The sequence below is a fragment of the Magnolia sinica genome, chromosome 7 (assembly GCF_029962835.1).
Source record: "Magnolia sinica isolate HGM2019 chromosome 7, MsV1, whole genome shotgun sequence".
NCBI classification, from domain to species: Eukaryota; Viridiplantae; Streptophyta; class Magnoliopsida; order Magnoliales; family Magnoliaceae; genus Magnolia; species Magnolia sinica.
Window position 1 is genome coordinate 94,018,143 of NC_080579.1, and position 14,148 is coordinate 94,032,290.

Here is a 14,148-nt window from a genome sequence, read left to right on the forward strand (position 1 = left end):
CCTAAAAGGTGGCTGTGAACTACCGTGACCATGCGACTCAACATACCGACGGTCAGGATTACTAACCAAAGGGACCGTTCTATTTGTGATTGACAGATGGACGGTTAAGAAGAGAAATGAAGCAACGGACCAAATACAAGGAAAAAGGGTCCTAATATTGGTGAATATAATTTAGAAAAAAGTGAAATATTTTAGTCTATATGTCATCATCAATGATACTCAACATGCCAATGGTTTGGATTTTTGATTTGTGGGCCCTACTAATCAGAAATTAAAACACGTGTATACTATGAAGATATGCAGGAGACGTGTATCATACTATTCCTCTTAAATTTCAGGAAGGCTGGCCTTTGGCGCCTTCACCACCGCGAAATTCTCTGCTTTGAAACTCCCTCCCTCCCTCTCTCCCTCCTTCCCTCTCTCCCTCTCTCTCTCTCTCTCTCTTTCTCTCTGTAGCAATGGAGCAGCAGCAGAAGCAGAAGCCCCAAAAGATGGCAGCTGAAGAACAGCAAGACACGGAAGAAATGCAGCAGGGCCCTCTGTCAATCGAACAGCTCCAGGTACTCTCTCTCTCTTTCTCTCTCATCAGAAACCACGCAAGATTGGATATTTCTTCGATTTTCGTCTTCCAATACCCTTATATGCAAATGGGTGCATTGGATTTTTCTTCCTTTCTTGAAGATATGTAGGGTTTCTTCCATTTCTGCACGCTGAAAATGATACAGTTTCGTCTCTCTCTCTCTCTCTCTCTCTCTCTCTCTTTCTCTCTCTCTCTCTCTTTATATATTTTAAAGATTTGTGCCTTTATTTACTGTTATATGCAGATGGGTCAATCTGATTTTTGTGTTTTTAATTTGGGTTTTTCATATTTTCTTGAAATTGATGCGGTTTCTTCTTTTTCTGGGATGCTGAAATGATTAAAGTTCGCCTCTTTCTTGGATTTTTGACTCTATATACTGTTATATATGGCTGGTAGATCTGATTCTTCTGTTCTTGCTTTGGGTTTTTCTTCTTTTTTTGAACTGATGTGACCTTTTCCTTTTTTCCACATGCTGAAATTTCAATTCATTTTCGGAAAATTTCCTCCTTTTGCTGTTCTATGCAGATTAATTAATCTGATTTTCTTGTTCTTGATTTGGGTTTCTCTTCCTTTCTTGAAATTGATGAGGTTTCTGCCTTTTCAGGGGCTGAGATGATTAAAACTCACATCTTTCTTGGATTTTGCCTCTATCTACTGTTATGTGTTGATGGATAGATCTGATTCTCTTATTCATGATGTGTGTTTTTCTTGCTTTCTTGGAACTGACAGGACACCTTTTTTGGATGCTGAAATACGGAAGTTGCATAATTTTGAACTCTAATTTGTTGTTCTATGCATTTTGGTTGGTCTGATTTTGTTTGTTCTTGATTTGGGTTTGTCTTGCATTCTTGAAATTCTCTAGGGCTTTTTTTGCATTCTTCACCTGAGCTTCTACTTGTGTTTGTACTTAATAGAAAATGGTTTGCATCGAATTTACAATTAACCAACACTATCATCCAATATCTATCACAATAGGTGAATTTTGCTCCTCTTCATAGTGTATGGCTGGATTCAGCATTCTTATGCTGAAGGTTTATATTCGTCTTGACATTGGATATGCCCAAGGTTTATGTTTATCCATCACCATGTTTATGACATGCCGCTTCTTTCTATTTTATCAGATTGAATGTGTGTTCATTTCATGATTCTGGATGATTTTGGTTCTTTTTTTTTCTTTTTCTTTTTTTTCATTATCAATCTGTGTATCACCTCTTTTGGAGAAATCAATTGCTTTACGGACATTTAAAAAAATTGTGCTTCATTTAGGCCAAACACTTTAATGAGGCCTTCTGTATCATGAAAGGTTGATTGTGCAAAGAATATTACTCCTCTTCTTTGCAATTTATTTGTTTCAGCCTCTATTGTTTGGAATGGCGTTGTTTTAATTATTTTGGTAATTGGGGCTTTTCGTTTTACTGTTTTCTATCTTCAAGGCATCTGGGATAGCAGCCCTTGACGTGAAAAAACTCAAAGATGCCGGTCTGTGCACGGTGGAATCTGTTGCATTTTCTCCCAGAAAAGATCTCTTGCAGATCAAAGGCATTAGTGATGCGAAAGTTGACAAGATCATTGAAGCAGGCATGCGATTGTGACATTGCTTTATGCTGATATGAACTAATTTTCTTTTCAATTTCTTTACCAACACTGCTCATTATCAATAAATAACAAAAATATGGGGGCTGATGTACTTGATCTATTGACAGCCTCCAAGCTGGTTCCTATGGGTTTTACCAGTGCTAGCCAACTCCATGCACAGAGGCTCGAAATCATTCAGATAACTTCAGGGTCAAGAGAACTTGACAAGATCTTAGAGGGTGAGTTCTAAATGGATTATGCTTCAAATTAAATGTTAATGCCTGTTTAGGTGCCACTTAAAAGTGAATTTATCTCATTTTAGTTAATTGCAATTATGGATTAGAGATCATGATATTATTGTTTTTAACCCTTAAAAAATCTCTAATGCGTAATGATGTATACTAAAATGAGATGAACTCTATTTTGAGTGGAACCCAAGTAGGCGCTTGGTTCTTATCTTGAATCTAAAATTGGTTAACTTTTGGGCAGGAGGAATTGAAACTGGGTCTATTACTGAAATATATGGTGAATTTCGCTCTGGAAAGACTCAATTGTGTCATACTCTGTGTGTAACTTGTCAAGTAAGGTTTTAACTTTTAGGCTGCATTTGGATGCACTACTGTATTGAAATCAAGGTTTTCTTTCAATAACAGTAATGATAGCTATAACGGCCATCCTTCTAGCTGTAATGATATGGGCTATAATGGCGGTTATGGCCCTGAAATAATCAATTTGTTTTTAAAGGAAAAAATGTTATGGCCCTGTGTCCTCTTGTTATGGCCCACTTTTTCCAAGTCTGGCATTTTGACCCCATATCGTGTAATGAGCACCTCCAGTATGGTTAGTAATGGCTGCTATGGCCAGAATGTAACTGTTTTGAATACCATGATTGAAGTACCTTAATTATTTCAATGGCGTGGAAGTGAAAAAAGTTCAAGTACCTTCTTATGCATTTGTAATGAGGAACTAGCCCCCAATTTTCAATTGCGGCTTGAAAGTGGAATAATGGCAGTTTAGAGCCCTGTCCCCACAACAAGAAAGCTGAGGAAGATGACTGCAATTGGGTCATTTCCGCTTTATTGAAGTACTTACTGCAATCTGCAATCCAATTCCATGGAGCATCCAAGCACATCCAAATTCCAATTCCTTTTTGGTCACTGATTGCATTAGAATATGCATTCATGCCTGTTCTGTAGGTGGTATTGTAGAATGCTCGGGCCAATAGCTTCTACAGTATTCTCTTGTTTTCAGTTAGTACAGCAGGGTCATGGTTCAGAGATCAGAATTGTTGATATGATGGGTCCACAGTGGTTGGTTCATGCACCAAAAAACCCCCTAGATGGGAAGAAGCTAGCCCTGAAATCTTTGGGATTACTCTTGATGAATTGGACTGTTGCTATATTTTCTTTTGCTGGCTACCAATTCAAGGGTCGGTTTCTTTTTGTTTTTTTTTTTTCCTGGCCATTTGGGAGATTGTGGTGCATGGCCCATCCAGTGTTGAGTGGGTCAATAATCTCGAGAGGTTTGATTACTGAACATGGGTCCCACTTGTACAAACTGAATACATGCTGTACTGTTGAAACTCTCTTGCGAAGCATGGGATAATGCCATGCTTTACATACACACACATGTATTCACTTCTCCTGCTATTTCCTCAGTACGGTATTTATAGTAGATCATGTTATTTCAGCTTCCATTGGATCAAGGAGGTGGCGAGGGAAAAGCGATGTATATTGATGCCGAGGGTACTTTCAGGCCACAAAGGCTCTTACAGATTGCAGACAGGTGCCATAGCTTGGGAATATTTTTAGTCTTATACTAGTAGTGTTAGATTGTTAACATGACAAACATTTTGCAGGTTTGGATTGAACGGTGCTGATGTTTTGGAGAATGTAGCTTATGCTAGAGCTTATAACACTGATCATCAGTCACGCCTTTTGCTAGAAGCAGCTTCGATGATGGTGGAGACCAGGTATCTTCGAAATTTTAAGTGGTCTATATTTCCTTTTGCTTGGTGATCGCTGTTTGTCTACCTAATCTTAAAAGATTTTTTGGCATGCCCGTGATCATGGAGATTTATTGTGGAATTTACATGTTTGAATAACTATACTGGCAAAAATCAGGAACATTTTGAAAGGAATATCTTGCATAGTATTTTGATATGTTTGTGGGATCTTAATCAAGTTCTCACGAGACATGATTTGGATGCAAGCGCTTTGTTAAGCCCACGTATCTAGAGGGTGGACCATCCACACTACCAGATGCAAATAGCATGGCATGCGTGGTGAGATCCAAGCCATCCATCATGTGGGCGCCACTATGTAAATGCCCTTGCCTAAAAATCAGGTTAGTCTACTGATAAAGTGGGTTACAATTTATATGAACAAAGGATGCTAAAAGACTTGGTTAGGTTTTTCTAAAGTGCCGATTTGTTTCTAACCTTTTTATGCAGCGATGAATCAACCAGACTAATTTTGGAGCCAGGGATCTACATGGTGGTGACGGACACCTTGGATCTCATACCTGATTGCCTTGTTGGCACATAATTGTTGTGGTTGATGGGCTCATGCACATATGATTGCCGTTAGCAAACCCTAGAAGAAAAACAATTTTGTTTTTAAAAGTTAAACACTAAGTCTAGTTGCTTAAGTTCTATGCAAGTTAGACACCAACATGTGTTGTCCAACACAACAATCTTGGGAAAATGATGTCAAAATATTTAATACTACAATTTTTAGTTCATATGTTAGTTTCTTGATGCTTCTAAACAGGTGCCCACCCCTGCTCCTGCTTTCAAGCTGTTTATACCTGCCAACATTTTGAAACAGACACTTTCCCACTTCCATACCCAATCTTTTGCCCCTTTGCTTCATACTTCTGCAATATATTTCTTGCAATTTTAGAACATATATAGTTGTCCATAACTACATATAGATAGAAGTTCATGAGAATGAGCTGAATGATCCATACTACTATATAATGTAACACTCGCAGTGGACATTTTTGCTTTCTCAGATAGTCTTAGGAAATTTAGCTATTAGAGGTAAAACCGTCACTAAAAGTGTTGCTGCTTGGTAAGGGATGGTTTGGATTTGACCACATAAGGTGCCACGAACAGCTTAGATCGAACCCACTTCCTTTCTCTTCTTTTAGTGTGTGTAGCCCACACCGACCTCTCCTCTTCTCTGTATGTAGCTTGCATGGAGCATCTAAGGAGACCGTGCGATAAAGCCTGTGTTCGACTGTGTGACATCCACTCTTTACAGCTATCATTTTACAGATGTATGGTCCACCTGATTTGTTGACTGACCCATTTTTGGGCCAGATGATTTACAGGGTGTAGCCCATCTGATGCCATACAGCTTGCATGATTTACAGGGTGTAGCCCATCTGACTGACTGAATTTGGATTTTCAAACTTCATCCAAACTGCCATGTGGATGAGTTTTACATGTGGTTGCATTGAGTAACTTGATTGATTGATTGTGTGGATTTTCTTTATTAGGTTTGCTCTTATGATAGTGGACAGCGCTACAGCTCTCTACAGGACTGACTTCTCGGGAAGGGGAGAACTGTCAGCAAGGCAAATGCATTTGGCAAAGTTCCTGAGGAGTCTTCAGAAGTTGGCCGATGAGGTGAGCCCTATATAGCCAGTTCTGTTTTCCTCCCCCCCTCTTTAGGTTGTGTTTGGATGCACTATCCATCTGTATTGCAATCATCATCAGCTAAGCCTTATCCCGACTAGTTGGGGTCAGCTGCATGAATCCTTTTCAGCCATTCACTCTACTAAGGGCCATGACTTCAGGTAGACCATAGGCCATAAAGGTTTGTATTTCAATGATAGTTCAATTAAGCAGCGGTGACTAAATTGAAATTCCCTTTTTCTGTATTCATGTTCAGGAACTAGGCTCCAAATTGCAATTACATCACTGCAAATGCTTCCTTGCTATGAATACAAGAAACTCAATTACAGTTAGTCATTTTGAGTTCATTATTTCAATTCAATTCAAGAATGCATCCAAACATCCCCTTATCAATGCATGTCAGTTGGCTTTTCATCTGCATCTCGTTCATGGAAATGTATGGATGTGTTGGAAGTTCTTGGTTACCAAGGACAACATCAATTCACTAGCACTGAAACACAAAGGAGATAGGTTTGTACATATCTCAATTTTGATTTGGGGCGGGAAATGCCCATGCTAACTCCCCTTTCATTGTGTCCCAGCCACAAACTGCAGTTTGTTGGCTTTGAAGTACTGCCACCCACAATATGGCAGTCAACCACATGATTCGGCCGCACATCCTCCCTAAATGATCCTTCCTCACATCCATTTCATAATATTAGTAGTTTTTGAAAATTTCATATTTAGACATTGTAGTTACTCCGGACACAGTTACCAAGTCAATCTTCTATTTTATTACATGTATTTTAAAATTCTTGCTTTCAAAACCTCATCCAACTTCCTGAATTTAAGAATGGCTTACATATAAACTCATGCTTCATGTTAACGGAGACCGGAGCTCATTTAGTCCACTTTATGATACAATATAACTAGCCCCAAGGGTAGCTGTTTGAATCCTAATCGACAATCTTTACTGCTCTCTCTCTCTCTCTCTCTCTCTCTCTCTCTCTCTCTCTCTCGGTTTTTATAAAATCTCTAAATATTAGAGCTGGATGTAGTTTGGTGTGGCGGTGGTGATTACCAATCAAGTTGTCGCGCAAGTGGATGGTTCAGCACTCTTTGCTGGGCCCCAAATCAAGCCCATTGGTGGAAACATCATGGCACATGCTTCTACAACAAGGTCTGTTTGTGCCCTCCATCCTAAACCTGCTTTCTTCTGATGTTTGCTTCTTTTCTCCTTTTTTATTTGGTTCCTTGTTTGATCTGTATCAGGCTTGCTCTCCGTAAGGGAAGGGGAGAAGAGCGCATCTGTAAAGTGATAAGCTCTCCTTGCTTGCCGGAAGCTGAAGCACGATTTCAGATTTCCCCAGAAGGTGTCACTGATGCAAAGGACTAATGCCATGCAAACTGACTGACCAACCTTCACTTCCACCCTTCTTGGGTTTCATATCTTCAATATCTGCACATACACATATCTATTATGGAATACATGCCATTTAGCAGTTGCTTCAAGGGTGTGAAACTAGATGCATTGATTAAAGGGCATTCTACGTTTGCAAGGTACATGTGTGTGTGTGTGTGTGTTTTTTTTTGTTTTTTTTTAATTCATGGAAAGGGAGGGAGATCCATCTCTCAAAGAACCATTCAGTTGGAAGTTCTATACAATTCTACCACAGGGTAATGCAATGTGACTTGTTTGAGTTGAATTTTGCTTGTAATTGTAGAAACAATGTCGGCAGTCAATCTTTTGAATAAATAGGAGCAATTAGTGAATTTTGATGCTTCCACTGGTCGTATGTATCGTCTGAAAAATAGAAATTTGCTTAGATGAAGAAAGTACCCAAGTCCTAGTCAACTACAACAGTTTCGGCTGTCTACTCAATTGAGCTTTCTAAATCAAATGGCTTCCTACTCAACCTCAAGTTCTTGTTTCCATCCTATTTGTGTTTGGGGCCCAAAATGCAGATGGGAAATTGCATTTTGGGAGAGACTCGACCAAGCAATGCCAAAAAATGTGCATAGGCAGATCTGTACGTCCCACCAGAAACATTTTTAGATTGCATCTAGCCATCCCTCATGTTGCATTTGGATTTCAGATGAGTTATTTGGTGTAGTCAGAGTTTTCTGACCATCTAACAAGCTCTTAGACCTTGGAATTTTCAAAGAGTACGAAAGATACAGATTTGGAGGGCCTCCAACCTAGTCACACCTTTTAACTCTAAAGGGTTGTTTATTTACTATTAAAATTATTATTTTCAGTTAGTGCTGGCAGATAGTGATGGTATTCATGCTCTCCAAAATTGTGCACGCTACATGTGTGACTCAAATCAAACTGTCCAAAATTGTGAGACCCACTTGGCAGGTCTAAACCCCAAAATCAGACTGATTGAAACATCATAGCCTTGATTAATAGATGTTTGTTTAGTTGATTTTGGAGTTTGGACTGATGACTGTTTTTCCAATTTTGACTATACATTTGCCCCACCAATTGGCCAATTAGTGCATCGGTTTAACATAATTTTTTGCTCATGGCCCATCTAATGTGGGGCCAGTTGGATAGTTTCATTTGACTTGCATGGATGCATGTATACAATTTCGAGTATATGAACCACCAGTCTGCCAGAGTAACAAAGTTCCTCCTTTTGGGTGCAACCTCATTGCATTAGGAATCAAAGGCATCTTTGAATATTTTCTGACATTCATTGCCCTATAATAGAAAAAGGATTAACTATAGTAAAAAGAAAAAAAGGATAATGCCATGCCATTTAACTGTAAGGATTTCTTTTATCCTCCCAAATTCAGAACATTTCACCTTTTTTTTTCCCCTTCAAATCAATGATTTTATTCAAAAGAAAATGAGAATTAGATTGAGGAAAGAATTCCCAATACAGAACAATAAATGATGAACAGTTCCTCTTCCTCAGTGCAAAGTTGCATGCTGGCCATGAGCTTGGCATCTCTAAAGAAAATGAAAATTTTGTTGCTGGCAGCAAAGACTGGATCTCATGAAATAAGGACAGATTCCATGGTTCTTGCCTTGCAGATACAGCCCACGAAATAACTTCCATTCCATAGAGTTGTTCTCCACCATCAATGGCATGGAAACTCACCCACAAAAAAAATCCTTCATGAAGAGGTAAGGCCTTCACTCACAGTTCCTCTAACAGCAATGCCGGAGAAAGATTTGATAATGTTGTCTTTATCATCTCTAAGCACCTCCACATCCTACCTGGGCCCATTTTTCCAAGAGCGATGACATCGAAATTCATTTTCCACAGTCCAAATAGCTGACAAGTCCATGTAGTCATACATGAAGCACTTGACAATGCTTTTCTGATGGCGACAGTAATACACTAAGCATATTCAAAACAGTTAATCTCTCTGTACCCATGAACTTAAATGTTTCCAGACAGCATCTGTCAGCTTCAGTCATTAAGAATCACCAACACCCACACCATTCTCTGAAGATAAACCTGAGATGTGTTATCCTTATATGACAAAAAAAAAAAAAATCAATAATTTTTATAAATCAACCAATCAATTATACAGGTGGAAAGCTTTCCTTCTCAAATCCTTGTACAGCTTTTTTTTTTTTTTTTTTTTTTTTAATAATTTATTTTGGGTGCATTTGGGTGCTCAATTGAAATAAGCTGCAATAAATCAATCAATAAAGCATAAAATGATTAATGCAGGGCTTGCCCTATCCCATTCACAGCGATGGACTAGCCCGCAAATTACCATTGCAGTTCTGTCAAGTCCAACTTGAATAAGATGGTGCCATCCCTATTTTAGTCATTTCTTCTGTGTCATTTTGATTTATTGCAATTCCATCCAATTGAGAAGCCAAACACACTCTTCTATAGTTTCCTCACCCTGCTACTGGCCATGATCATAACTTCACAAGGACTCAAAAATTGCCACATCTGTAGACGCGGCAGGTGATGGGAAGTACACTTTCTGCCTCCCATTGATTCTATTCCGTGTGTCACCAATAATCCTTACAAGAACACCGCCCATTCTTGAAATGATGTAAGCATTTTGGATCCTTCAGAAATAATTCCCGTCTATGTACCCTTGAAATAAGCTTGGCAGCACTGTGGCAACCTGTACACATCCGGAGGTTTTTGATAATCCGTATGGTTTGGAAGGCAGGAGTTCCTACGAGGGCAAAAGCAATCGCTAGCTTCTCGCTATGGATGCTGGCAATCTTCTCCTCTTCCTCAATGCAAAGGTGCATATCATGAAAACCCATTTCTCCTTTCTTGGCTTCTTCTGCTATGTTATCTAATTGTGCATAGATAACATCAGCTTTTGGCATAGATTGATCGCCTGAGAAAATCGTATGCACCATGTTTTTAACATAAATCCAGCTGCAACCAAGAGAATTCACAATTCCATTCTGTTTCTTAGGCTTTCTTACCTTTGAAGCATCACTGGTCCTCCCACCTAAAGCATACAACTGTAACAATAACCTGTGAATTACTGAATTTCCTGGCTCCAATTTGATCAGATGTTCAGCTGCATGGATTGCTAAGCTGATGTTGCCATGGACCCTGCAGGCTGTCAGCAGGGCAGCCCAAACAGTCAAATCGGGCTCGACAGGCATTTTCTCAATGAAACCAGCTGCTTCTCTTAGCCTTCCCGAACGACCCAAGAGATCTATGATCCCTGCATAGTGTTCTAATACTGGCGAAATTTGGTAATCTTGGGTCATGCTAGAGAATAGTTCCTTCCCCTCATTCACCATCCCCGCATGACCATAGGCTGCAATCATACTTGTAAATGTCGTATGGTTTGGTTTGACTCCAATCCGTTTCATCTGATTAAAAAGATCTATTGCAATCTCAGAACGACCATGTAAAACAAAACCCAAAAGCAATGAATTCCAAGAGATAAGATCTTTAGATGATAGAGAATCAAATACTGATTGCGCGCTAACTATATCTCCAGACTTTGCGTAAGTATCTATAAGCAAATTCAGAATCGAAACCTCACAATCTAACCCACTCCGCAATACACAAGCATGAATTTCTTTCACCTTTGTCGCTGATACTAAATTTGCACAAGCTGGCAGGACACTCAAGATTGTAACAGAATTGGATCTCATGCAAATGGATTGCATTTGCCGAAATATCATCAGAGCCTTGTTGCTGTGGCCGTTTTGCAGAGAACCCGCAATCAGCAAATTCCAAGATGCAGTGCTCTTTTTTATCCCATCTGTTTCCATCCTTTTGAACAGCTCCATTGCTTGATCCTCATCCCCATTTTGCATATACCCTGAAATCATCACGTTCCACGTGACAACATTCCGTCGGATGCCTGAAATCTGCATCTTCTCAAATAGATCGTGGGCCTTCCCACAATACCCTGCTTGCACATATCCTCCTATCATTGAATTCCATGTGAAAATGTCCCGTTCCAAGATCTTATCGAACACCCTCTGAGCATCTTCCACTTTCCCACATTTAGAATACAAATCAATCAGTGAGTTCCCCACCAGCACATCATTTGCCGACCCCAATTTCACTGCAATGGAATGAATCTCTGTCCCCTTCTTAAAAGCCTTGAGAGAAGTGCAAGCAGAAACCACGCTCACAATTGTCACGCCATTAGGTTCAATGCCTGCCAACCACATTTCTCTAAACAGATCCAGCGCTTGGTGTGTTCTGTTGTTTTGAGCAGACCCCGATATCATGCTAGTCCAAGTAAAAACATCTGGCATGATGCCGGAGCTCTCCATCTTCTTCATCAATTCCATTGCTCGATCACAACCACCAGATTGATTGTAGCTAGCTATCAATATGTTCCATGTGATCAAACCCGGCTCGATTCCTTCAGCCTGCATTCGATCAAACAGCTTCATTGCTTCTTCATTCTCACGACCCTGGCAACACCCTGATATCATTGAATTCCATGTCACTAAATCCTTCTGGCCCATTTTCTCAAAAACTTGCTTTGCTGAATGCAACCTCCCGCACTTAGCATACATTGCCAATATCGAATTGCTAACATGGACCAACGAATCCAACCCACTCCGAATGACAATTGAATGTACTGATTCTCTCATTTCTACATCCCCTAAATTTGCACAAGCCTGCATGATCTTGGGGACCAAAAACCCATCTGGAATTACACCTTCCGCCATCATCCAAGCAAAGAGCTTCACAATTTCTTCCCACCTTTGCTCCCGGGCACAAGCACCAATCATTGCAGACCACGTGAAGAGATTTCTCTCACGCATTTCAGCAAACACCCGGCGGGCTTCATCCAAGCTGCCACATTTTGCATACATGCTGACAAGCTTGGTCTCAACAAATGGATTTGAATTGCGTACAGAACCGATACGGGCATGGATTTTCCGCCCGATATCAATCGAATCGGAATCGATGCAGGACTGTAGTAAGGAGATGTAAGTCTTGGTGCGCACCTTGGCACCATGCTGGGCAATGGATTCGAGGACAGTAACGGCTTCTTCGAGGTGGCCTGTTTGGCGGAGGCGGTGGAGGTGGTTGTCTGTGATGTTAGGAGGTGATTTTTGCACCGTTGGATTGGATTTTTTTGAGGAGGAGATGGTGGGGCGGAAGGATTTTGGGTCTTGTTTGGAAAGGCTTTTTGCTAGGGATTTCGAACAAATTGGATTGGGTTTTTTGATGCGTTTGGTTGGTTTTGAAGAGATTTCAAATGGGTTTTCTTGTTTGAAGAAATCCAGAAATGGGTGTTTGGATTTAGGGAGGATGGTAGAGATTTCCATCTCTCTCCCTCTCTCGGTGGAAGAACTGATGAAACTGATATTATCCGAGAGAGAAGACTACAGCCCAGAGGAGTGATACGATACTCAGGCTACGCATGAAGCTTCATACACGGGCAATCAGAAATTGTACACGTGGCACAATTAGCTCAAATAAACCTTCTCTGATTCGTGGACAATTGTTTGTGGGACCGTTGGATTTTTCATTTAATCGTCCAATAAATGTCTGTGTTTTATCCACGCCGTCCATACATTTTTCCAGATCAATTTAGCTTATGATTCCAAAAACGAGACAGATCCAAAGCTCAAGTGGACCACACCACAGGAAACAGTGGGGATTATTGGTTGCCGTTGATAACTTCGAGAAGCCGCAGAAGTTTTGAATCAAGCTGATATTTGCGTTTTCCCTTCATCCAGGGTTACGTGGCTTTATGAACAGGTTGGATCCAAATAAAAAATGCGGTGGGTCCACAAGAAGCTTTTAATGGTGGGAATTCAATCCTTATTTGTTGTCCACCGGAGATATGGATCTACCTCATTTTTAGGACCATGTCCAAAATTGATCTAGCAAAACGGATGGACGGTGTGGATAGACAACACATACATTGAGGTGGGCCCTGGGGTCAGGACCTCACCGAATAAGCTGCTACCCTGCCTCACTCACCTCATCCGCGCCCTCGGAGATGCTACACGCATGAGAAGTTGGCGCGAAAGAAACGGCTGGACAGGGAAGTTTCACGTACAGCCGCTGTACATGTCATTTTCCGTCGGCTCCTAGATAGGTATAAGGGAATCGTTTAAGTAACGGTAGACGATCCTTTTATGCAGCAGCAGCAAACATCAGATCTCACCCGTCCATCAGATACACTGCCTTATGTTAACCATTGAACCCGAAAATCACGATCATCAAAGCCTCCGGTAGGCCACACTTTATGACACAATTGGGATGGAACACCCAATGTTAATTTTGTGTAGGGCCCACACTGATGTTTATATGCCATCCAATCCATTCATCTGATTACCTCTCAGAATGAACGAATTCCACAGTATTCTAGAACTTAGGTGGACCATACCGCTTTAATTTAAAGGTTTCAGGTGTAACTTTATGGGTGACCCACATGAGTGTTGAATCAGCCTCACTTGTGAGATCAAACCAAACCGTGGGATGGTGTGCCTGATGGACGGCTTGGATTTCACTGATTGAGCTGCCTATATGATCCAACGGGGCTTGACGTGCATGAAATCCACGCCAGCCATCCATCACGCATGCCACCCGTTTTTGGGCGTTGATCCCAAAAAATAAGTACAATTAAACGCTCATCCACCTAAAACCTTTAAATTCACGTGTGTATGGCCCACATGATTTTTAGAAGACTCCGATTTTTGGGTAATTCTTTCTTCTATATAAGACACATCAGGTTAATGGATTGGATAGCGTGTAAATACTACACTGCTCAAAACTAATGGTAGGAATTACATCCCAACTGCTTTATGTATGGTGACCTATCTGAGTATTGGATAATTTTGATTTTTTTGTTTAAATGGTTAAAATGAGATATTGTACCTGATAGACGGTGTGGATCTCATTAAAGTTTCACCTACGTGGCTCTCTGTTTGCGAAAG

The 14,148-nt window shown here is 40.5% G+C and overlaps 2 protein-coding genes across 5 annotated transcripts; one reads left to right on the forward strand and one right to left on the reverse strand.

Moving 5' to 3' along the window:
- Nucleotides 1–456: 456 nt before the first annotated feature.
- LOC131251771 (DNA repair protein RAD51 homolog 1) lies at nt 457–7,550 on the forward strand. Its single transcript, XM_058252712.1, has 9 exons — nt 457–560; nt 2,014–2,158; nt 2,284–2,394; nt 2,645–2,736; nt 3,846–3,940; nt 4,014–4,127; nt 5,660–5,789; nt 6,836–6,957; nt 7,050–7,550. Exons 1-9 carry the CDS (start codon nt 459–461, stop codon nt 7,171–7,173), a joined length of 1,035 nt encoding a protein of 344 aa, XP_058108695.1. The 5' UTR covers nt 457–458; the 3' UTR covers nt 7,174–7,550.
- LOC131251769 (pentatricopeptide repeat-containing protein At1g19720) lies at nt 6,554–12,605 on the reverse strand. 4 transcript variants are annotated; one of them, XM_058252706.1, is made up of 3 exons: nt 9,650–12,604; nt 9,165–9,238; nt 6,554–7,236 (listed from the first exon to the last, which is right to left on the reverse strand). In XM_058252706.1, the coding sequence occupies exon 1, from the start codon at nt 12,526–12,528 to the stop codon at nt 9,763–9,765; it is 2,766 nt and encodes a 921-aa protein (XP_058108689.1). In that variant the 5' UTR covers nt 12,529–12,604; the 3' UTR covers nt 6,554–7,236; nt 9,165–9,238; nt 9,650–9,762. The 4 variants fall into 4 exon arrangements, with proteins under 4 accessions (XP_058108689.1, XP_058108688.1, XP_058108687.1 ...); XM_058252705.1 differs by having other exon boundaries at nt 9,165–9,250; XM_058252704.1 differs by having other exon boundaries at nt 9,165–9,265.
- Nucleotides 12,606–14,148: the final 1,543 nt, after the last annotated feature.

Bases quoted from the DNA above. Each gene is read 5' to 3' on its own strand.
- LOC131251769 (XM_058252706.1), bottom strand. From the start codon at position 12,528: ATGGAAATCTCTACCATCCTCCCTAAATCCAAACACCCATTTCTGGAT.
- LOC131251771 (XM_058252712.1), top strand. From the start codon at position 459: ATGGAGCAGCAGCAGAAGCAGAAGCCCCAAAAGATGGCAGCTGAAGAA. The intron at 561-2,013 runs GTACTCTCTCTC...TCTATCTTCAAG, and splicing joins TGTCAATCGAACAGCTCCAG to GCATCTGGGATAGCAGCCCT. The intron at 5,790-6,835 runs GTGAGCCCTATA...AGCTGGATGTAG, and splicing joins TTCAGAAGTTGGCCGATGAG to TTTGGTGTGGCGGTGGTGAT.